The sequence below is a fragment of the Myodes glareolus genome, chromosome 14, assembly GCF_982192425.1.
Source record: "Myodes glareolus chromosome 14, mMyoGla1.1, whole genome shotgun sequence".
Lineage (NCBI taxonomy): Eukaryota > Metazoa > Chordata > Mammalia > Rodentia > Cricetidae > Myodes > Myodes glareolus.
The window spans coordinates 11,617,501-11,642,294 of NC_142039.1; the positions used below are offsets into that span (position 1 = coordinate 11,617,501).

General features: G+C 35.1%; 1 protein-coding gene across 3 annotated transcripts in view; it reads right to left on the reverse strand.

Moving 5' to 3' along the window:
• Nucleotides 1-24,794, reverse strand: part of Malrd1 (MAM and LDL receptor class A domain containing 1) — a 614,092-nt gene that overhangs the window by 468,922 nt on the left and 120,376 nt on the right. For all 3 annotated transcript variants that reach the window (XM_087896346.1, XM_087896345.1, XM_087896344.1), the window contains 2 exons: nucleotides 21,852-22,025; nucleotides 14,836-14,956 (listed from right to left, as the gene is read on the reverse strand). In XM_087896346.1, the coding sequence (XP_087752472.1) occupies nucleotides 14,836-14,956; nucleotides 21,852-22,025 (295 nt within the window). The remainder of the gene's footprint in view (nucleotides 1-14,835; nucleotides 14,957-21,851; nucleotides 22,026-24,794) is intronic.

A 24,794-nucleotide genomic window follows, 5' to 3' on the forward strand; every position in this document is an offset into this window, starting at 1 on the left:
TTAAGGAGTCACAGGAAGACATCTCAAAGCTGAAGGGAGACAATTAGGAAAGATATAAGAGATCAGGTTTGAGGAGAAAGGGAAAACAACAGAGGGTAGAAAGAATTCAGGAAAGAACAAAGTACATTACTTGTATGATGCAAACCACCATAATAAAGTCCACTTTGTACAATTAGCATGCTGTAATAAAATATTTAAAATATAAAATGTGATGATACAAGAAATCTAAGGCCCGCATACTGTTAATAGAGATGGAAAATGGCATAGCTCCTATGGAAAACCATGGCAAGTCCTCAAAAGGACAAGGACAAGGACAATCTGAATCAATACAGCTGAAACAGTAAATCCAGCTTGGGCTATAGACTAGAAGGAATTCGAAGAATGCCATGAACAGTTCTTTGTACACTAATTCTCACAGAAGTGTTATTCACAGTGACCAGAATGTAAGAGTAACCCAAGAATTCACACAAGAAGAATGAAAAAATAATGGGCAGAATATACATAAAAAGGCTAGCGTACATTCTTTAATAAGAGAAGATTCTGGCAAAAACAAAAAATAAAGACTCAAGATTCCATTGCTGATTTAAAGACAGAGGCTGCATGAGAAAGAATATAGACAAATCGAGGAAAGTAAGGAAGCCCTAAGTGGTGAGTAAGTGTATGAAACAAGGACCTTAGTCCTGCAGCCACCAGGAACCCAGTTACACTAACAACTTGAAGTGAACAATAAGTGGCTGTTTTTGATGTCTCAAGATGAAAGTCACATCAAGAAATGTTCTGTTTGCCAAGCCAAGAAGCAAACCACAGCATCCTGGGCTTCCAGTTTCCAGCACTATGGGACAGGACTGTCCTACTATGCAGATGGACTACTTCTAGAAGACCTTCTACTTCTTACCTGCTCATTCCAATATCCTCGAGTGTTCAAGTTACCAATATAGAAAGGTATGGTATTTCCCCAAAACCTGAATACATCCTCCAACATGCTTTGAATGATGTGTAATTATGATAGAAACATAATATAAATAATATGCAAGTAGTCTCATAGTTTAGGGAATAAAGGCAACTTCTACACAGATTTACTGCAAGCATAAAATTTTGATTCAAATATTATTGATCTTCATTTAGTTGAATCAGTAGATCCTGGGCAAGTGGATGAAAGAGCCGATTTTCATGAATGAGAATTGCTTTTAGTCACCGTGTTTGCAGTAGTTACTGACATACAATGAAAAGCTCACATACAATTAGAAAATAAATACTCTGGTAATAACGGCAAAAGAATTGGCAGGTGCTATCTTCCAAATTCTAAAGGCGACACCTCACTTTTATCTGATTCCTATTCTATTACAGAGGACTAGAAATTATTCTTTGCAGGCAACAAATTATTTTATTTTATTCTAAATGTGTCAATGACACTTTATCTTAAAGATTTCCAGCCAGAACAGTATTATGTGCATTCATGGGACTCCCTTTGAGTCTTTCAGTGTCCCTGATACTACTTCAAATCAGAATTTATATCTTTTTAATTTCCTAAATTTTCAGACATATGCTCCAAATGTTTCTTTAGTCCCTAGAAAGATGGCAATTTCCTTAAAGAAGTCAAAGAGAAGGCCAATGCTGCTTGATAAAAAAAAAAACCACAATATAATTAGGAAAGAAATAAGATGTAGTAATAAAATAATTTTTAATTTGGAGGCATGTACTATCATGAAGTAAAAGTGAACTATTTAATGGAGTTAAAGATATGAAAGCTCTAATTAGGCTTGACTGGAACAAGACCTTTAAAATGATTAAGTTCAAAATAAAAGTGTGGAGGAAGAGAGGGGGCATGCCACGTTGGAAAATGAAGGATCCTAAGAATTGTAGTTAAATAACCTCAGTGCCAGTTTAACCTGTACCTCTTTTAATTATCCTGATAATTGGACTTTTACCGAGAAGTACAAAATATCAGACATCATTCACTGCGTCTGATAAAGAGATCATTTATTTTACAAATACCTGATAAGAAAAAAATGATTTCTCATAGTGGAAAGATGACTCTTAAAAATAGGCCACTAATATTTGACTACCCTGACTCTTCCTTATTACCAATGAGGAAATGTCACGTTTTTTTATATATTGCTATTTTCATAGATATTTTCTACTGTCCAGATGAATAATAAACTACTTTCCACTGCATATGTTTTTCTTTTGTACTATCTCCTACAGCAAGCATTAGTCATTATTAATAGCTACTGTTACTATTTGTACCATTTCCTAAGGCATGTATCAGTCGTTGTTAACAGTTACTGTTATTATTTGTACCATTTCCAAAGGCATGTATCAGTTGTTGTTAATAGTTACTGTTATTATTTGCTTGGCAATGGAGCAGTTGTAGTATCTGTCAGTCACAGACATCTAGAGCAGTGTTTCTCAGTCTGTGGATCACAACCGCTTTGGGGACTGCATCTCAGATATTTAATTATGAGGCCTAACAGTAGCAAAATTGCAGTTATGAAGTAGCACAAAATAATTTTATGGCAAGGGGTCCCACAGCATGAGGAACTGTGTGAAGAATACTCTGTGATTAAGTCGTCTTTGCAGTTCGTTCACACGGATACCCAAAAGGCAGGTTTGGATGAAACCAAGAAGCAAATGCATCATTATCTTGGACAATTAAATTTTAGAAAAATTGATGTTGAATAAAAAAGGATTAATATGTTTTTTTTCTACTTTATGTACACACATTGCTAACTTGAATATGAAAATCAGATGTGCAGAAACAGTCGGCAGGGAAGAAAAGAATTAAAATGGATAAAGTTTATAGCAACAACAACAAATGAACTACTTACAATTCTAATCTGTAAGCTTTGGGTGAAGAACAATTATCTTGAGAGAACAAATATCCCCATGAGCTCAAAGAAAGAATATGGAGAAAAAAATTCTTCAAAAACATTTAGAAGTGATCTTAAATTATAACTTAGACAATCATAGAAAAGATTTTTAATAAATATTATGATTTTAACAGCATAAGTCACTCCTTTTCTCTCCTCACTTTGATTTCCCTGACCTAACATCATTATCTTCAGACTGATCAAAATACCACAGGCTACTCAGAAGATTTTACCTTTATGTGGAAATAGTCTTTCCTCTGTGATCAATGACTTTGATAAGTGAGAATTAATGGGCTCTCTTTCCATTTCTTGGTTTTATGTCACAGGAATGAGAGCCCTCACCAATACCAGCTTTTCATTAGGGCATTTTTCAATTATATCCTCCTGTGGAGGTTTTCAGGGTAGAAAATGGTGTGCAGATTTTAAACTTGAGAACAAGAAGAAGAAAACTAGAATCGTTTTTACACAGATAAACCTGGATAAGTTTTCTTCTACTAGGATTCATCTCCAATATGATTTAATTTAAAGGGGGAGCAGCTCAATAGTTAGTAGATAGAGAAAACAAAATAAAACAGAGGCTAGAAAATGGCAACTCATTTTCTAACATTTATTGCAGTAAAAGTTACAGTTTTATGTAGAAACATCTTGCATAAAGCCTTTCAGTTGATAATTAATTTAAAATATTACCAATATTACCAACAGACCTCTCAGAACATTTTTTTCAAAAAACATAGGTGAAATAAAACCATAACTCTTGGTCAGTCTTTTAATATGGGAAATGTAAGCTTTCTCTCACTACATTTATTTCATGAAAGGAACTCATAGTATCGATGCTGACAGGTTGTGGTTCGCAGGAACAGGCAATCAGCATCTACAGGTGATTACATATATCAGGAAAACAGATTGTTTCATTTTGAGTGCTGCTAACTTACCTTTCCCCAAGCTTCATTGAGTTCTACGCTAAACAGACTATTTATTTTATATGAAACGGAGTAAGTAAAAAATAAGTAAGCACTTAGATATTCTTAATTGCACCAATTTTGGAAGATTCTTTAAACAGAAACAAATTGTAGACTCATAATATGGTCTTAAATACAAAATGGCTTTCTGTTTTACAGAACTGTCAGATAAATTTTAGTTTTTCTCACTTATGTCTTAGTCCATAGATGAAAATAGAATAATGTACATATCTTTTCATCCAGTGTGGACATACTAAAACCATCTATTGACGTTATTTGACACATGAAGTCTTTATTAATGTGAATATATTTTTCTGAGCTGTACGATGTAAAGTTGCAGTATCTGTTTTACTATATTTTGTTAGCTCATTGAGAATTCCATACAATGAATTTCAATTGTAACTCTCCTGTCTCCTCCCAGATTCGCCCTCACACCTCCACCCCCTCCCTACTTTGTGTCCTCTTTATTTATTATTACAGCCCTTCTGCTCCAGTTTGTGCTGCCCACCTGGAACTTGACCAACATACCAGTACAGGATGAGGATGCCACAACCTTAAACAAATTGATTCTCCCTACACAGAAACCATTATTTTTCAGTAGCTACTCTGGTGGAGGTGGGAGCTCATGACCTCCTCTCCCCATGATGCTAAAATGTAGACAGGCTTGAGGATTTTTTTTAAGATGCATTTTACTTTTAACTATGTGTATGTGTCAGTATGGAGGCATAAGCAAGTGTGTGTAGGTATCTGCAAAGGTCAGAGGCATCAGAACCCTTGCAGCTGGAGTCACATGCCGTTGTGAGCTGCCCACTATGGGTGCTGAGATCCAAACTCAGATATTCTGTGGGGGCAGTCTGAGTACTTGATTGCTGAATCACCCCATCACCCCAGGATTAGTAAAACTATTTCTTGATAAAAGAAGGACTTCTGAACAAAAAGTGAAAGCACATTTAAACTTTGGCTTTAAACAGTGAAAAACTGACTTCTTCCTCCTTTTATTTTTTGATGTCGCTGTTTATTAGCATAATACAGTGGAGGAAAGGCTAGAGACATAGAGACAAGTACTGAGTGTTACTAAATATTAAGCCAAAATTTGCTTCCAAGGAATATGTTGACCTAAGCAAATGAATAGACCCCCTAAGAATGACAGTAATCATGTGCTTATTGTCATTGACCTATCGTGAAATAACCTGCACAGGAGCAATGGACCGTACAGAACTCTAGAGTTATTTGCACAAAACTGGTTGCTGACTGTTCTCTGCCACTGCTGCCCATTCACCCACTTGTTACAGGTTGTCCTGCTGAGATTCAGTTGGTTTTGATTAATAGGACAACCAGAAGAGCTGTAACTATTGCCTTCAACATCAACATATAGACCAGCTGTCTTCACAAATGGCAAAAAAATCTATGTATAAAATACTGACATGAATCTCATGATATGTGGTTTTAAAATACCATGTACAACAAAGCTTCATTCTTAAGCCTGCCACTTCATGCTTTTGGATGATCAAAAAATTCTGTCGAGACGGGTCATGTGTGCCCAGTTATGTAGGTGCAGTTATACACTCCACCATAGCATTTTCTTCAGTGATAGAACACTTATATTACAGTGATGGAGCCATGCTGGAGCCTTTTAGCTTGTGTATGTTATGCTATAAGAACATGTGACACTGCCCGTGACACACTGTATAAATAACTCCTATAACTAGCCATGACTGTATCTCAGAGAGGATGAAAGTATGCAGGAGGAATTTAGCAAAACATCATAGTCGGTATGGTGTGTAACTGGAAGGTAGAAAGGAAGGAGAGAGAGAGTAGTGGGGAGGGAGGGAAAAGATTCTTGGAAACCTATTCCTTAAGTTGCAACTTTATTATACAAGAATTAAAGTGAAGATAAAATATTGAATTAAATTATCTAAAGCTACCAACATTGTGTAAAACTTCAGTTTCTACATATTTCATGTATTTATTTTTAAAATAATTTCTCTCATTTATAAAAAAATATATAAAATACATTAACCATACTTCTAAAATCTGAACATAATCCAGAAGTACTAGAATTTTAAATCTTTAATATGATTTATAATTTTTAAAGTAGATCCTAAAAGAAGAAGTTGTTAAATTGGACTAGTGATAGCTATAAAAGTGAGAAAATTATATTAAATTCCAATGAAAACGTTAAATATTTGAGGTTCTATAACAGAACCATATTGTCCCTTTCTCAATAGGATTTCTGCTATGGCTGAGCTCCCAGGGGGACACAATGTCTTTTCTTCTGGGCAGGAAAGTCCCATGTTCTAAAGAATTTGGGTTCTCTTTGGGAAAAACATTATGATAGCTAGGTCAGAAGTAAAATTCCAGCCTAAAATCCACACCAGTCCCTCTAACATCCTTACTCAAAGAACAAAAAATAAGACTCCTCTAACTCTTCACAGAGCCTTTATCTCATCTTAACTCGGTACCAGAATGGAAGATCTGTTTTTAAAAAGGAACAAAGCCTTAGCATTTCTATGAATAAACATGGGAGAAAATTAACACTCTAAAATATAGCAAGCAAAGAAATCAAATTACAGCTTTGGAGGTTGAGAGTTCATTTGTTGATATTAAACTCAATTCACTATGACTGTTGCCCAATTATGATTTCTTTTATGTCTATAAATCTATGTTTTACAAAATGTGATCTATAATGTAGGTTTGGGATTTTATAAGAGAGAGAAAGAACATGATGGGGCATCTGGGAGGAGCTGGGAAAGGGAAGTGAATGTGATCAAAACATATTATATAAAAATTATTACTAAAGGAAAAGCATTAGTAGTTATTTTCAGGACATGTCTTTGATACTCCAGACAGCCCGCACTATGCTTCCGTGTGACATTCTAGAAGCCTGAGAGAGTGGTTTCTCTTCCAAGAGTGAGTCTCATCAGCGGGTTGAAACTTAATATTACTCAAATCAACCACGAAAGTGACTCTGGAAAATCTCAGTCCGAGGCCAGGACGGCCTTGAGAACTCTGAAGGGTTGTGCAACACATGCCTTGGGAGCAGAGTTTAGAGGCAGACTGTGTTTAAACTCTACCAGCTATATTCTGTAGGCTGCATTAGTCATGTGTGATGGTTATAAATTTATTACACCAGCTTTAAAACCACCCTGTTTGAAATTGTTTAATATTCCTCTTTTGAATAGCTCAGTGTCAGACATTGCAGTGGAAGCAGCGTCTTTCCTTTTAGGTGGGTGTTCTAGTAGGGCTTTGCTGCTTGTTTAGGTATCTTCCCCATAACTGCACACAATGAAAGAAACCCAATTATAGTTCTCTTCCTGTCATGAACATATTGGGATATTTCATCCTTTATTGACATGGTCATCCTAGAAATAACATGTTCAGTGGTACATCAACTATGATCTTCATCTAATGGCCCCTTCAGAGTCAGCTCATGTATGAGGACAGTGAAATCACATTCTTGTTCCTTATTTGCATTCTATCTCTACCCTAAAAACAATTTCTTCATTTTCTGTTCATTTTTACTTCTTTTAGTAGCTACTTTTTAATACATAATAATTCTTTACAGTAGACTTTGCTTGTTTAAATTACTCGTGTCATTTTCTATTTCTTGAAGAGACACCCTGATAGTAACATCTATAAAATGAGGAAAGTAATAGTGTCTACTTCTTGGATTTGTTTTGACATAAAAGATTTTATAATCGTATTCAATGTAGGCCTCGTGCCCACCAGAGGATGGCCAACACAAAACAAGCTCAAAGGTATTTTTACAGGTTTATAGGTCTCATATTTCTTTGGGCATTTTAGTCTTATTAGTCTGTTGCTTTTATATTTTGGTTTCTGATTTTGTGTTTCCGTAAAAGGTCTTTTTTGCATAAATGTCTTGTAGTTTGGTTGGTTGGTTTATTTTTAGAGATAAAGAGAAAGGGCATGGAGTTGAGTGGGTAGGACGGTCTAAAGGATCTGAGAGAGGTTGAGGGAGAGGAAGAGCATAATTGGAACACATTGAATGAAATTTTCTTCGTTTAAAATAGATTTTATACAAAGATTTTAAACTACGTACATTTGGTCAGCATTAATTATGCCAGAGACAACTAGAGAAACATTCGTTTATAGCAGAAGTCTCCATAAATATACTTATGTAATAAAAAATAAACAGCACTTTGTTAAATTCCTCCTTAGAAAATTTCTATCTGTATAGATTACATTTTCCAACTCACTTGAGTAGCTATATGCAGCAGTTATTTATTTATATTTCTACCTAGTGAGCTTTGACATACCTCTAGGTGTATTCAAAGTATACAATCTGATTTCGTGGGATATTTATGGCAGAACTGTTGTTCCTTCAATAAAGTACATTATCAAGCCTACTATCTCACACTCTTAGTCTTTGGAGTTTGAGTGTTTGTGTGAGTGTGTGTGTGTGTCTGTGTGTGTGTGTGTGTGTATGTGTGTGTGTTGATATGAGTAATTGTAAGATCAATGAAATTTACTCCTTTGTTATAAGTCATCACTATACACAGTCTTATTAACTATGGACTTCATCTTGCTCACTGTGTCTTTATATTTACATATCTTATATGCTTCCTACATTGTACACCTTTACAACTACCATTTTCTTCCCAGATTCTCATATCCACAGCTATAATATTCTTGTATATATCACCTTCTCATATATAAGCAAAATAATACAGTATATTTATTTCTTTTATAGTTTATTTCATTTATTTTAATATCACATAGTTCATCCTTGTTAAAGCAAAAGACAGAATCTCATTATAAAGCTCAGTATTACATCAATTTCTGCACATATACTCCCTTCTTTGTCATTTTATCTGTTAATGAACACAGGTTATAATCTCATGCTGGCCTTTATAAACATTACTGAGGCATCCCTGGAAATATCTAGACTTACATGATGGTGACTTCATTCCCTCTGGGTAGGTTCCCAGAATGGGAATAATTTCTTTAGGAATCTCCACATTGTTTCCTATAACTCTGACAACTTACATTTCTACTAACAGCACTCAAGTGTATACATTAGTCTACCATTATCTAATGGTGATGATTAATGGCAGTAAGCAACTTTTCATATACCAGTTAGCTATATTATAACTTGTTTAGGAAAATATCATTCAAGTCTTTTGTCTATTTTTCAATCAGAATGTTTCTCTGTTATGAAGTTAAATGTATTGTTTATAATTTTTAAGCGCCAACCCCCATAATATAGACTCTTTACAAACAGATTTCCCAGTTATCAGATGCTCTTTTCATTTGATTATTCTTTCTCTGTGCATGGGCATTTCAGGGTAGTGTAGTCACACTAATTCTTTCTAATGTTTGAACCTCATATCATTATCTTCTAGAAGTTTTAGGGTTTGAGATCATTGTTTAGGACTTTACAGATTTTCACTAGACAGTACTCACTGGACTAGCACAGTTTACACACTCAGACAGTAAACATAGACACATAAATCCTGGCAGAACCAGTGATACTTTCAGCCAAGATAGGCTTCACACATTCTGTTTGACCACTTGGGTGTGAAATCACAGACCTTGTTAAATAAAATATAGCCTGTATCCTCTGGAGATGCAAACTGAGCTTCAAACTAAGATCAAGGGGATGAGAAGCATTCTATTCCCTATCATCAATTCAATGGAATGTTTAACTGTTTCAACAACACCCATTTTAATAAGAGCCAATGGTAAAGAAAATGAATAAAAGGAGAGACTCAAAGGAAAAGTTTTGAGATTTCGAATATAATAAGGTAGCCACGGTCTGTGGTTCTACTTGCTGCTTGCATTGTACATGGAATGCAAAGAACAGGCAAGGGCACCTGAGGGATCTGAAGAAGGGTAATTGTCTGCATGCCAGGAAAAGCTTCCAGTAGCTTCAGTTCAAGTACAGGGCCTTTCGAAGGCCTGGGCAGTCTGCCCTACAAATATGACAACTACCTGGTTGAGATGGGCACATATCCAAATTTCTTTATCCAGGGTTTCATTCAGCTTCTGCCCAGGTGAAGGCTTAACACATGAGCAGATCATATAGCAACACGGCAGAAATACTGTGAACTAGTGGGAAGGAGGGCATTTTCTTTATGTAAAAAATAATATATGAAGTACATTAGTATTTCATGAATAATTCATTTAAAATCAGCCTATCTAGATTTTTGGCTGAAAAAAAAATTGATTTGGGATTGACATATAGAAATATTTCCGTCTTACATCACAAGAAGAGTTATTCATACATGTGATTAAGTTTTCCAACAGACCTGCTAAGGTTAACTTCAGTTCTATTTAAAGTTTTTCAACATTCTTTTTTCTCAGAACTGAAATAAAAATTACAAAGAACCTAAAAATATAATATAGCAAAATATAAAGGCCTCAGAAGTAAGGCCACCATGATCTTTCCAACTCTCTGTGTGAGAGCTGACCATAACAATTTCTATGTTAAACGTGCCCGATAACAGGTGTTGAGACCCTCAGTCTATCCAAAGTCTAATCCATATCTAAGAAGAATAAATGCCAAATGAAACTGGATCTGTGGGCTTTGTTCAGTTCCCCCTTGATCTATTACCATAACATCTTTTGTCTACTCACGTGTCTTCATAGTTGCTCATCCTTTATGGAACCTAAGCACAACAGTGGGCAGTTATCTCGGGAAACTTCCTTTTATTCCCAATCTTTCTAAGCTATATTAAAATTTGTTTGAATAAATTTTCTTTTTTTCTTGTTAAGCTGTTTTTTATGTAAAGGAATTTAATTTGAGGTCTTTGTAGGTAGAGAAAATATGAAACCTTCCTTCTCCTACAGCTTCAATTATACTGAATTCAATGTTAATTTTGAAACTTGTATATTACTCAAATTTTAGAAATATGATCTGTAATTTAAAAAACAAAATGATTAATTAAACATAAATAAAGAGATACTGGTTGGCTGTTTAAAACTCATCAATTATTAAATGCATCATACACCCACCAATTTGTATTCCTCATTAATTATAAGAAACATGCACACACACATGTTACTTGGAAAGATTTATTATGTGCATAGGTTATATTTTCTCATTCATAGAATACTAACACAGAGAATTATATATTATATAGAATGAAAGATGGTTTCAAGTGGGCTAGAGAGATGGATGGATCATCAGCCAAGAGCGATGACTGCTTTTCTAGAGAACCCCAGCAACCACATGTCAGTTCATAGTCATCTGTAACTCTATTTCCAGGAGAGTCCATCTCTCTCTCTCTGGTCTCTGAGGGCACTACTCATATGATACACTGACATACATGCTGGCAAAACACTCATACACATAAAGTAATAAATTAGTCGAAAATATTAAAGCCATTTACAATATAGGATTTATACTTAAAAATAGTATTCATAATGTCTAATATATGTATTTAAACTATGTGCCCATCATGAATGGATGGATAAGAAAATTTGTTATGCATACATAATTTAGTATCATTTAGCCATTAATAATAAAAGCATCCTACAAGAAATTTGAAAGTAAACAGATAGAACTAGACAAAAATATCTGAGTGAGGTATTCCAGACACAGAAAGATAAATATGGTAAGTATTCACTTATATGTGGACACTGAGGTTAAGCCAATGATAACCAGACTAGACTCTGCAGGACCGTAGACGTTAGCTATAGTGTAAGAGACTGGGGCAGGGGTGGGCAGATATTCTCGTCAAAAATGAGAAATAGAAGAGATTGTTATAGATGGATGAGGGAGGACTAGAAGGAGAGGATCAAGTGTGGAGGGAAGAGACACCAAGACAACAAAGCCCCCCAAACATCACAATCTAAGAATTCACAGAGACTGAGGCACCATGCGCAGAACATGCAGAGGCGAGTAACCAGGTCCTCTGCGTAAATATTATGGCTTCCAGTTTAACATTTTTGTGGAATTTCTAGATGTCTGAACAAGTGAGTCTCTGATTCTTGTGTCTTCCCTTGAGATCTTTTCCTTCTCTTTGTTTCATCTAATTCTGACATGTTAGTTCTTGTTTGCTCTTATTATCATCCCTGAGATGTCTTTATTTTTATGGGAGACAGAAAGGGAAAGGAACCAAATGGGAAGGGAGTGGTAGAAAAACTGATAAGAGTAGAGGAAAGGGAAGCTGTAATCAGGATATGTTATGTAAGAGAAAAATATATTTTCAATAAAGGAAAAAATAAATTTTAAATTGTAGATCCTAAAAAATGGTTACCCATTAATTGTATCAGATTAATAGACATGGCTATGATTAATCTAAGTGAAAAATACAGACAAACAAGTTCTGTATATTTTCTCCATTGGGGGATATTGAAAATAAGCCAATTAGACTACGTGGTACAGATTGCAATAGACTGAGAAGGCTGCCTAAAAGAAGCTAGACATTAGTTAGATAGTGATGGCTATAATATACTTAAATAAAAGTAGTAAGTTATAATGCTTTCTACAAGACTGTGGGGTGATTGTAGTTGATAATAACCTGTTACAGGAATTCAAAAGCTCCAATAATAAGGAGGTATAGAAGTGTTAGTCATCCTGATTTGTTCAGCATATGTTGTATGTATGTATATTAAAATATCATGTATTCTTTCATCCACAAATATATGCATTTATATATTAAAATTTAAATATTTCCCTACAACCTCAGTGGAACTCTAAAACACAGCCTGCTACTACACAAAGAGGACCAAGAGGTGAGCGACCACCCACCTGCCTCAGCTTCTCTACCCAGCCAGCAGGCAAGTTTCTTGCAGGTAGGCTGCTCCAAAACCCCCATCCTAGCCACTGGACTCTACAAGCTACAAAGCTACAAGTTCCACCCAACTCCCCAGTCCTCCTTTCCCCTCCCCTGCAACCACAGAGGAACACTGAAGCACAAGCTGCAATTACACAGAGAGGACCAAGAGAGAGGACCAGGACAGGAACTGGGAAGCACAAGCTGTGGTAGCACAAGTGGACCAAGAGGGCAAACAAAGAGAACAGACCAAAGGATTAAGCCAAGAGAGGGCAAAGAGAGACTTCAGTGGCTCGCTGAGACCCAGACAGTGACAGTACTGAGCAGAACAAGAACAGTTTCCAAAGGCACAGACAGCCACTGCAAGGATTGGACCAAGAGCAAAGACACTGCTGGCACCAATTGGAGGAAGAGATGGGAAGGCACCAATGTAAGAATTCATCCAACAACCTAAAAAGCAACAAGGTAATACCAGAACCCAGTGGTCACAAAATGATGGGGGAAGGTTTGTTAACCAATCATCTTTAAGAGGTAGATCTAAGGATAAGGCATGACTTCTGGGATCCAGAGAGAGAAAAGTATGCACGGACAAGGTGTCCTCTCTCTGTGTGGTTCCACTGCGACCAAGCAGACCCTGGACTTTCCATTCCTGTGGCGTGAGTTTCCCCTTGTAATAAATAAAAATACAGTTGTTTATCCTTTAAGCTAGCCTGGTTATTTCACGAATCGAGTTGGCTTCTACAATACAACAGAAAGACTTGATTATCCTAACCCAGAAGAAGCAGAAGAAATGATTCTAACATAACTTTATGAAGATGATGGAGACCTTTAAAGAAGAAATGAAAAATTCCCTTAAATAAATAGAGAAAAGGGAAAACAAAAAAAATGGAAAATATCAAAATATATCAAAGAAACCCAAGAAAATCTAGAGAAAAAAAAACAATCAAACAGGTGAAGCAAAATGTTCAAACAGTTTAAGACTTGAAATAAAGGCATTAAAGAATACACAAACTGCGGGAATTCTGGATATAAAAAATCCGGGTAAATGAACAGGAACTGCAGATGTAAGCACAACCAACAGAATACAGGAGGTAGAAGAGAGAATCTCAGGTGTTGAAGATACTGTAGAGAAAAACAATTCATTGGTCAAAAAAAAAAAACCATTAAATCCAACAAATTGTTAACACAAAGCATTCAGGAAATCTGGGACACAATGAAAAGACCAAAGCTAAGAATAATAGGAATAGAAGAAGGAAAAGAACTCCACCTCATAGGCACACAAATTATAATGAACAAAATCAGAGAAGAAAACTTTTCCAAGCTAAAGAAGGATATCCCTATGAAAGTACAAGAAACTTACAGAACATAAACTAGACCAAAAAAAAAAAAAAGTCCCCTTGCCATATCATAATCAAAATGCAAAACAATTATGTTGTCAAACATACTTTTATGTACTGTCTTATACCTATAGATTAGTTCTGGATCCAAATTTTATCAGAGAAGCTTCGTGCTACAGTAGTCTGTGGTTAATGAAAAAACATGTAACTGACCAAACAACCTAGAATGAGTAATGGTGAGGTGCTCTCTAAACTGACTATGGCTATAACACATTTTTTAAGTTCAGGGAACATCATGGAAGAAAGACTACACAGAATATAAGATCCAAGATGGGGAGATGTGTAACAAACATTGTCTTCTGGATATTACAGGGCCTTTATACTAGGAGCTTACTGCAGCCACGCTTATCTGCATAAGACTTGCATAAGATTGGGCCCTCAACATTTCATTGTGGTTGGGTGAGGGGCCTATGACAACCCACCCTTCACAGAGGGACTGGTGGCAATTCATGCTTGTTGTTGCAGGGGTATCACTCTCTTCAGTGGTCTAACTAAAGATCAGTTGCTTTTGCACTGTGGAAAAACTTTTGAACACACTCAACCAAGTAACTCTATACTCGGTGGGACACACACAGAAAAAGAAGATATTAATAGAGGAGGAGGGACTCATTGAGAAGGGTGATAGTGCTAGCTAGAAAGCAGGGGCTAAGGGAAGATAAAAGGTGTGAAAATATAAAATGGGAAAAAACGGTTTTAAAATAGCAAAAACAAATCTTTCTGTAAATAAAATTACTTCTTAACATTAAAAAATAGATTCAGCATATCCATACCCTCCATTAAATTCTAGTGACTGTAATGTACTCTAATAAATAAAAGCAAAGTTTTTGAATGTTTAAAATTACAATAATCACAAGAAAATAAATCTTACCTTGGTTTTGTAAGCTGGTACTTTGAAGTGACTTATAGGAAATTTCACATTCCTGGGATACACTGATGTCATCTACAGCAACAGCAGCATTCGACGACAAAACAGTAGCTTCCAAAATTAACTGTTATTGCAGAAAGAGTTAGTAGAATATACTATAGAAGTAAAATCTCAAGATCATTTTATTTTAATAAAGAAACTCATTTACACCTGTTCCATTTTTCAGTCTAATTTTAGAAAACTGCTGTGACCTGAGCATTCAAATTATAAAGCCGTATTGTCGTAACTGCTTTGACAGCCTCTTATATAACCTTAATATGTTAGGTAACCTTGTTTTAGTTAAAAGTTGCAGCATTCATCACTAGTGAAGGGCATGCTTCCCATTGGAGCCATTAAGCATCATATACATATAAAATGAGCTCTTTGGGGATAATCAACTGTATGGTTTACAATTCAATTTAATTGAGATATGAATTAATTGTAATGGTTTAGCTAGAGTTATTCATTTCTAAATCTGAATATTTAAGTATGCATATATATTATGTATAAATTTAGGAACATACTTTATGTGATAACGATTACAGTCATTAACCATGTAGAGCCATTTTTTCTATTCATTTACTAAAGCATAGGAAGCATCTATTTTATTTTATTCCAAAACTCTGAATGGTGGCTTGACATACTTTTGTTTTCTTTCCTGTTAATCAGTCAGATTCTCACATGCTTATTCTACTACAAACGGGAGAAAAAGATTAAGGGAGAAAATCAGAGAAGGTGGGAAGATAAGGAGAGGGAGAAGAAGACTGGGAAAGCGATGAAGAGGGAGAGAACAAGATAAAGACAAACCTATGGTGGTTTTTCTCAGTTAAGAAATAGCATGAATTAAATCCTTTTTTTTTCATGTATACTCAACACTCACAGATTTAATATTGCTTTTGATAGTGGATGCATATCCACTATGGAATAATCTTTTTAACATATTTTCTGTCTCTTTGAGCTAATATGAGAAGATCTTCAGCGTATGTAACTTATTTTTTAAAGTTACATAAAAATCAATAGACTGGAATTTTGTAGCAGTTGAGATTTCTATATAAATTTGATAAAAAAACATATATACAAACAATCAATAGATAGAATTGGATAGAAATTAAAATAAGGCAGTCTCTGTAAATACAGGCTATGATGGCACATGGTAGTAATGAAGAATCACAGAAGTTTATCTGTAATTTTCAATATTTTAAAATGTGATATATAAAATTTGAAGAACTTTTAAAATTCTGATTATATTTGGCTACTTTGACATCTTGGATAAGAAATTTTATTTTTACACAAGAGGCAGAAAATAATAGCACAGATGAAAATAATAGCACAGGTTTTAGAAAATAGTTTTGGCATAATGTAGAAAGTGCTATAATTTAGTAAATGTTAAAACTATTATTTACAATTTATTTGTGTCAACATTAAACTTAAAAATTCCCTTTTTATATTTTGTTGCTACATATCACAGATAATAGGCATAGATAGATAGATAGATAGATAGATAGATAGATAGATAAATAGATAGACAGATAGATAGATAGATAGATATGCACTGATAGTGTCAATTAAAATAAAATGTGTAATTCCTCATGTCAAGAAAGGAGACATTTATTAAAAAGAAAAAGCAGAATGTTGGAGGTAGCACTCTGTTCTTGAAGAGAAATGTGTTTGTAGTCTGTATATGTAACTGGTGGGTCTTGGCTAGAGATGAAGTAGAACAATGATATAGATCATGAAGATTTCACTACTTCATTTTGGCTAAGCAGAAACACAAGATGATTCACTAATATTACTAAAGTGTACCTTAAATTGAATTGCCACAAATAAATTAAACATACCTCAAAAGTCAAAGAAAACTGATACTCAGTTATTTCCAACCCCAGTAGCTTACTTCCATACCAGTAAAATCAAGACCACATATTGAAAGACTACAATGAAACTATTAATGTAAAATAGCCCACTTTTAAAAAGTGGTTCTTTAACCTTATAATGCACAGCTATAAATAATTATCAGCTCATATCTATTTCTGTTTTTATAAAAATGTTTGACATTTAGTGTGTATGTACATGTGAGTGCATGTGTGTGTGTGTGTGTGTGTGCATGCGTGTGTGTGTGTGTGTGTGCAGGCACATGCTGGTCATGTCACATCTGTGGAAGTGAGAGAATAATGCGTGTGAGTCAGTTTTCAACTTCCAGTCTGTGGGAGTTGAACTCACGTCGTCAGGATGGGTAGGGTCTGGCTGTTCTACTGAGATGTGCCATCTCACCAAACCATTACTTTTATCACTATTTTTTTTCCAGACAGGTCTTTGTATTGTGACTAAAAGTTGTTGCCTTTTGGAACTACAGGATCATTGATGAGCAATGTGGAACAGTTTGTTTAGAAGAAATGTTTCAACTATGAAAAAGGGAAGCTAAAATATTCTTTTTACAAGATCCTCTAATAATTTGAAAACTCAATTCTCTAATTAAATATACCTGTATTTCTTTTTGAAAATAATTTTCAAGACCTTGTTGGTTGTGCTTTATATAATTGTAATTATTTTGAAAATGACAAAAATTTTTGCTTTCAGAAATTATAACTCATAATATTGTTAACATCCAAGTAATTTTTTATATATCAACAAAAACAGAAGCTTTCCCAGAAAATAAAATAACATTTCTCCCTACCTTGGTATATAAAACAACATGAAGAAAATTAATTACTGAACTAACAAAAAGTATAATTTGTTAGAATTAGAAACTAGAATGTGGTTGCTTTTGAAAAATAATGGCTATATGAATAATAAGAGAAACAGCCATTTCTTCTGTAGAACTTATAGCATACAGTCCATAAACTTAATCTTGCAAGCAAAGCACACCTTTTCTACTCATTTGCAAATCAAAGAAAAATAAGTTTAAAAAAGTAACTGGCTAACTGTCCCAGAGCCACTGGGAAGAATGTCTCGCTTAAGCTATTGTTGGGTGTAACTGCACAGTATTACATTACTTAGTGGAATAAAGAGATATCTGCTCCTCAGCATACAATTCATACCAGAACTACTGATCAACTGATGCCATAAACACAGAAGACAGAGGACAAAGCAGCTTCATTCAGATGATATTTACTGCTGTGTTATAATTCTTACCCTTCACTAACTACTCAGAGAAGTCTATGAAATTGTTATTGATTAATAGTTAATAACTGATAGAGAATGAACATCAAACTAATCATTGAAGAAAATACAAAAAATCAATTTCAGATGAAATCTAAAATATGACCTACGTTTAAATAAGAACTTACATATTGACCAGTAAGAAATCAAGGGACAGTATTTAGACCAAAAAAAAAAAAACCCTTTAGATATTAAAATTTAGAAGCAAAGTTACAACAAAATGATTTTTTTAAATTGCAAAAAAATATATTTTTGTAAAGAATTGAACATCACAGCTGAACAGGAACAGACCAAGTTCAAACAGATTGGAAGAAATAAAAATAAAATTAACTATTTGACTAAAATTCTCTCAATTCTTCTACCTAGGTGATGGAGAGATTCCTGAAAGGCTGTTAAATTAATTTTCTTACAGAATCAACAGAAAGTCTAATCCTTTCCCAGCAGGACATGGAAAATCCTAAGAACTAAAGGTGATTGTTTCCTAGGAAACTCTAAGTAATTTGTTTCCTGTTATGGTCTCCAGTTCACATCAAAGCACCATACTGCATCCAAATTTCATGCTTCAAATGAAATACATAGCTCTCATAATCCAAGGCCTTTCTTCTTTCTTGTGTTTAGACTGGATTGGATTACCCTAAATAAATAGGTTCAGAGCTTAACCATATGGAGCCAATGATCAAACCTAGACCAAGGCCACCCTTAAATCATACAGCCCACTAAATTTAAGTGTTTAAGCCTTGGAGTATTTCTTAAATACTCACTTTAAATATTTTAAGATTTGAGCACCAGATAGAATACCTCTGGGCATAATATCATCTTTGTTTGTTGTTGATATATGAGCTCATAGCTAGCTAGAATTTCCATAATAATTTCAGGATTTAAAATATTTAGTTAGAGAAATCATATCAAAACCAATATAATATCAGCATTTTCTGGGATAGGTGATAAAAGGTACAAGACCAAGGCTCTATCTTTTTGATTAATTAATGCGAATATGTGAGCAAACAAACTGCTGATACTTTTTCAAGGTATGACTGCATGTATATTTATTTCTATATGAATTACTGGCTATAAATATATGTCCTTGATAACATATAAGTATGAATATTTTATATATTATTTGCATTTGTAAAAATGTACAAAATCTGAACTGCCCTATATATCAAAGTTAATGAAAGTCAACAGTTCTTATCCAAAGTTTATGGGAGCAAGATGGATTCAGGTTTCAAACAGTTTGAGGTTAAGAGTACCATTTCTTCCCGGTTGCACTACAGGAAATGAGCACAACAGAGTAAAAACAAATCCAAAGTTAAATAAATTATCAGAAGATCTCACATCGATTCATGTCAAGCTAGGCTTTTAACTCTCAGTTTTTCAAAGAATACTGCTCCGAGTTTAATTTCAGAAATTTCTGATTTGAGATTATAGACTTAAAATGATAAGATTTCGTGAATGATTAAGGGATTCATCCCTTTGATTTTTTTTTCATTTGTGTGTATTTTCTAAACCAAATGTGTGCTTCAGTAAATATATAAAAGGATTAGAGAAAGACAGATGAAGGTCCAGAGGAGAATTCACACTTGTTCTTGATTGAATTAAGCATGAATAAGGTTCAGCAAAACCCTAATGTCAAGGATTGTTGGAAATAAAAGCCAAAGCGTGGTGCTGAGTCACAGGCATGGGAAGAGAACACAGGGTCGGTAGTGCAGAGCCACATCAGAAACTCACCATCTGAGTTCAGCACATCATCCATACACACACACACACACACACACACACACACACACACACACACACACAAATCACAAAGCCACCAACCATTCTTCCACTGAGCTAGCATGATAGTGAGGGATAGGCTCAATTTGTAAAGCAAAGCAATACCAAAACTCAAACCCCAAACAAGTAATTTTAGAGAGAATGAAGTCTACACTTTATTGAAATTCTCCAGTAACAGTGGAGGATTTTTTGTCACAGAAAGGAACGGCAGGCATTTCAGCTCATTTCTCACACAACCAGACCTATCAACAGTTATTCTCTTTTCTCCTCAACGTCAGTCAACAGCACACAGCACACTCTGAGGGACTGGTTTGATGAATTTCCATCTAAATAAAAATTAAAATATTGAAGCAATGGAATGTAGAATACAAACACCAAAAAATAAATTAACCTCATTTTCTTTTTCTATCACAGGCAATAGTGACTAACACTGAGATGAATTCATGGGTAGTCTTGGTTTTCTCCCAAAAGAAGCCATCAGTCCTGTCTTATCCATTAATGTGGGCATTGAATCAGTAGATTTCTCTAACTAAGGAGGTCTCTAACTATTGAATCCAAAGTTTTGACCAAAGGGTTCCCCTTTAAAAAATGAAGGAATCCTAATAATTATTACATATCCACTATTTCTAAGCAATATGGAAGTAATAACCACCACAGCAACAATAACAGCTCCCTTGTGTGTAAGCTACTTCATGCTGAATTTTTCTATATTTTACATTTATCTAGAAATATCTAGTCCTTATAATGCTTCTATAAAGTGAATAGTCATAAAATTAACATTTGTTTCATATTTCTATGTCTACTGGCAGGAGCTGACCTGCAGTGATGTTGCTGCCACCTGCTGCCACTCTTTCTGATGAACGGAACAGCCACAGTTAACTGCTGAGGGATGGTAGAAGAGGGCATTGAGGAGGCTCAACTTCTCCCCTTTTCCCATTCCAGCTTCCATTTTCAGAGGAGGCAGCTGGTTTTCAGAAGACGTGTAGCCAGTGTTAACCTTCAAGTTGGCAGATCTAGAATGATTTGGGAGAATGGCTCCTGGGCCTGTCTGTGGGAATTTTCTTAATTATGTTGATTAATCTTCCAAGTGGGTAAAACCATTATCTGAGCAGTGTAAAAAGAAAATGAAATCTAACCAGTGGCTTGCATTTATCTCTCTCTATTTTTTGATTGCAGAAGACATGTGACCAGCTCCTTCATGCTCCTGCTATTGTGACTTTCTTGTCATAATTTGATGGAATTTCAATAATTGAATCATTTAGAAGAAAATCAAAGTCCAGAAAAGTGGGAAGTACTGCATCCATTTAGTGAGTGAGCTATAGTCACCTGCTTTTATCAATAAGCAAGACAACAAAATCAAAGTTTAGCAAATGTTCTTGTGTTATTGGACGAGAGCCATATGGTGAATATGTAGCCACAATCCAAATCAGTTTTGTCACCCCAGATATGCCATACTCACTTAGGAAAATGCTCTTTTTTTCACTTTTGAGATTTTTATGCATATATTCAATGAACTATGATTATATTCATCCTCCTTACCCTGTGCTGTCCCTCTTCCTTTCTCTATGAACCTCATCGTATCACCTCCATACTCCATTTAGAGAAAATGAAATCTCTTCCCCTCCAGCAAGCTGATTCATTAGCTGCATAAGAAAAGATGTGCCATCATGGGTGGCCCTTCTATCCTTGATGTGTTCTGGTGGATCCAGCCTTGTGTCAGTATTCATAGCTACTGTATGTCCGTGGTGGACCCTGCTGTGTCATTTCTAAGTGGCACTGTTTAAGGACACTCTTCCTCACCTTCCAGTCCTTAAGTTCTTTCCAAATTTCTCTTCTCTTAGCCATCTGATGTTAAGTTTTATTTTTGATAGTTGCTATACTTCCATATGTAATTATGAGCAATTAGGTCATAGTAGCTATCTACTTGTCCCTGAACATTAATACATCAATACTGCAAATAGTCATTGGATGTACTATTTTGTTGTCTGAAATGACTAGTATGAAACACGTACCTTCTGATGAGGTGCATTTATTGCTTACATTCTTACCTGGAAAGGAAAAGTAGACTCTTCAGCTCTTGCATAGAGATCGACTTTTGCTTGGCTCCACTGAGATTCAGGGAGCCTGGTAACTTCACACTGCTTTAGCAAGCTGCCATCTAACGATGTTCTTGTGAAAACAGAGAGACGGGAATGCTCAGATAAATGATACCAAAACAGAACCTGTAGAGAAAAGTTTGGAATTATATGCATGTTCATTTAACAATCTAGTGTAGTTGGTCAATAATTTAAAATAGCAGGCCATCAATAAGATAACAGATATTGTAGCGGGATTGCCCTCACACTCCTCCTAAATGTGATGTCCATCAAATCCCTCCCCTCGGGGCTCACGGAACCCTGGAGAAAGAACAAAATGTAAAACCACAGGAGATGGAGAAAAGTCAAGAAAACATGGCCTTCTAAACCAACATGATCAAAGTACATATAAACTCATAGAGACTGAGGCAGCCCTGCACAGGTCTTGCATGAATCTGCACCAGATGGGGTCCTAGAACTAAAATAAGTGGACACATGGCCCCAACTCTCACCCAGAAACCATCTCCAATTGAAAACCACCAGTAAAAGAAAGTTTAGTTTTCCCTAAGGGAGTGTCACTAGGGAAATTAACTACTGTTGAGGGTAGGCTGTGTGCCCAGCAGCAGACAGCCCACAGAAAACAAACCGAACCATTTTGAAGGTTCTTCATCTCATAATGTTGCATCAAGGCTTTTTTTTTGTTTTAATTTTAGTCTTATTATCTATCTTTACTTTGTTATATTTTATTTACAGATTTCTCTCTCTTTACCCTCCAGGTCCTTTGGGTGTATATGATGGCATCTCAGTTTAATGATTTTATAGGATTAGAAAGTATGAATGTGTGAGTCTCTGAGTACATATCTGTTTCCTGTGCCTTTTTTCCTTCTGTTTATTTTTGTTTTGCCATATTCCAATGTGTTAGTTTTTATTTTATCTTATTATATTATATTATATTATATTATAATTCCTTAGAAACTTGTTTTTTTAAATGAGAGACATAAAAGAGGGTGGATCTGGATAGGAGGGAAAAGGGATAGAAGGAACTGGGAAGAGTAGAGAGGGGAAATCATAATCAGGATATATAATATAAGAAAAAACATTTTCAATAAAATGAAAAAGAAAATAATGGTCCAGCATAAGGACTTAGAGGGTAAGGCTATTGCTGCTGCCAATACCCATGTTCAATAGCGATGAACAACTCATGGATGTTGTTCTCTGACCTTCATGGACCCACATATATACCCCTCTAAGTGCATATAATCATTTCTTTTAAAAACAAAATTAAAATACCCCAGAATAAGTCAATAATAAACATGACACTTTTTTCTGTCCTTAAAATGTTCAGTTCCACAAAATAGTAATGGTTTTCCCTGAGCCCTTTGTATTTCTCCCCTGAGAAAAAGGCATTTTTTCACTTACATCTGTGTAAGTTGCTATTTTTAACATTTGTCAAAATTGCATCAATAAGTCAAAATAAAAATGTGCATAACAAAATAAGTTTGAAGATTTTTCTTTGCCAGCATAGCCATGGGTCCTTCCACTCTACTCCCAGAGACATTTCCTTGGTTCCTACCCTATTGCTTCTATGAATCTGGGTTGTACAAATCATGATTCAAAGTTACAACATTGGGAATAATTATGTATGCTATTTTTACTCGAACCCAAAAATAATAAAAGCTTTCTCTGAAAGTTAGTTTTTTTAATACAGCAAATTATAATAAATAAGTAGATTAATTCTGCTATTATGATATTATTGGTGAACTTGAATGCTAATGGAATACTATTCATCAATAATATAAGGTACATAAAATATTCTTTAGGGGGTTAGAAAATTTTAATCATTTTGTTCCTTAGTCATTATTAATCAGGACAGCATCTAAGGGGCTGTTGGCTTAACAATATACTAAAGGGAAGGAAAGGAATTCTCTGTTAGCTTCTGAGAAACCAGAACTCATTTGTTCTACCAACCTTTACCAGACACTCTTTCAGGACCCGGTACTGTGTAAGGAAGAGATTAATCCTTTCGGTCTGGGGATGATTTATTCTGCATAATATTTTTTTTCAAAACTTCCACAAAATGAACTTCAGATGCACAGTGATTTTTCATCCTACCCATTATCATATCGAGAGCACTAAAGAAAGCTGTAGAGAGATCTTAAAGAAAAATGGTGCATTCAAAAAAAGAGGGTTTTGGCTGGTAAGAAAAGGATGTTTTAAATATTCTTTTCTAGTTCTTCAGTGCAAGATACTAAGCACTCTGTGTCTCAGTTTGTCATTATTTTCCTGTGTAGATGTGCAGACCTGATCAGAGCAACCTTTCTGGTTGTCCATTTCATCTCAGATTTTTGTTGCCATGCTTACCTAAGTTCAGACCTTGACGGGTAAATCAGAAATATAAAGTCAAAGGAAGCATTTAATTAAATGCCATGGAAAGTGGGGCCGTGTTCCTCTATGGCAATTAAATTTTAGATCCCTGCTGTAAGTCTCACCATGTTCCCAGCTTGTGAATATGCAAAAGAGAGCTTTAAACCTGGTTGTGCAGGAGATGCTCATATCCCGTCAGTATCTGAGCTGTCAACCTGTCACTCAGCTCCTCACTAGTGTGAAGTCATTTTAATAGTCGCTAAACATAAATGCCAAGGAGATCCATATTCAACAGCAGAGGAGCTTACAAGTTATATTTAAGAGAATTCGCATTGTATAGATTTAAATCCTTCAGTTTAGTATAGACCAAGCAACCTTCCAAAGTCTTTTCAAACTTAGCACTGTTAAGGGAGAAGTCATTGAATAAAATTTAGTGCAACTGGGATTTCAAATAGATACTCATCAAGGGTGAAAACCCAAGACTCTCATGCTGGTAAGCAATGCTTTAAACTCAAGAACATGAGGCGTCTCTTAAATTCCTTGCAGACCCAT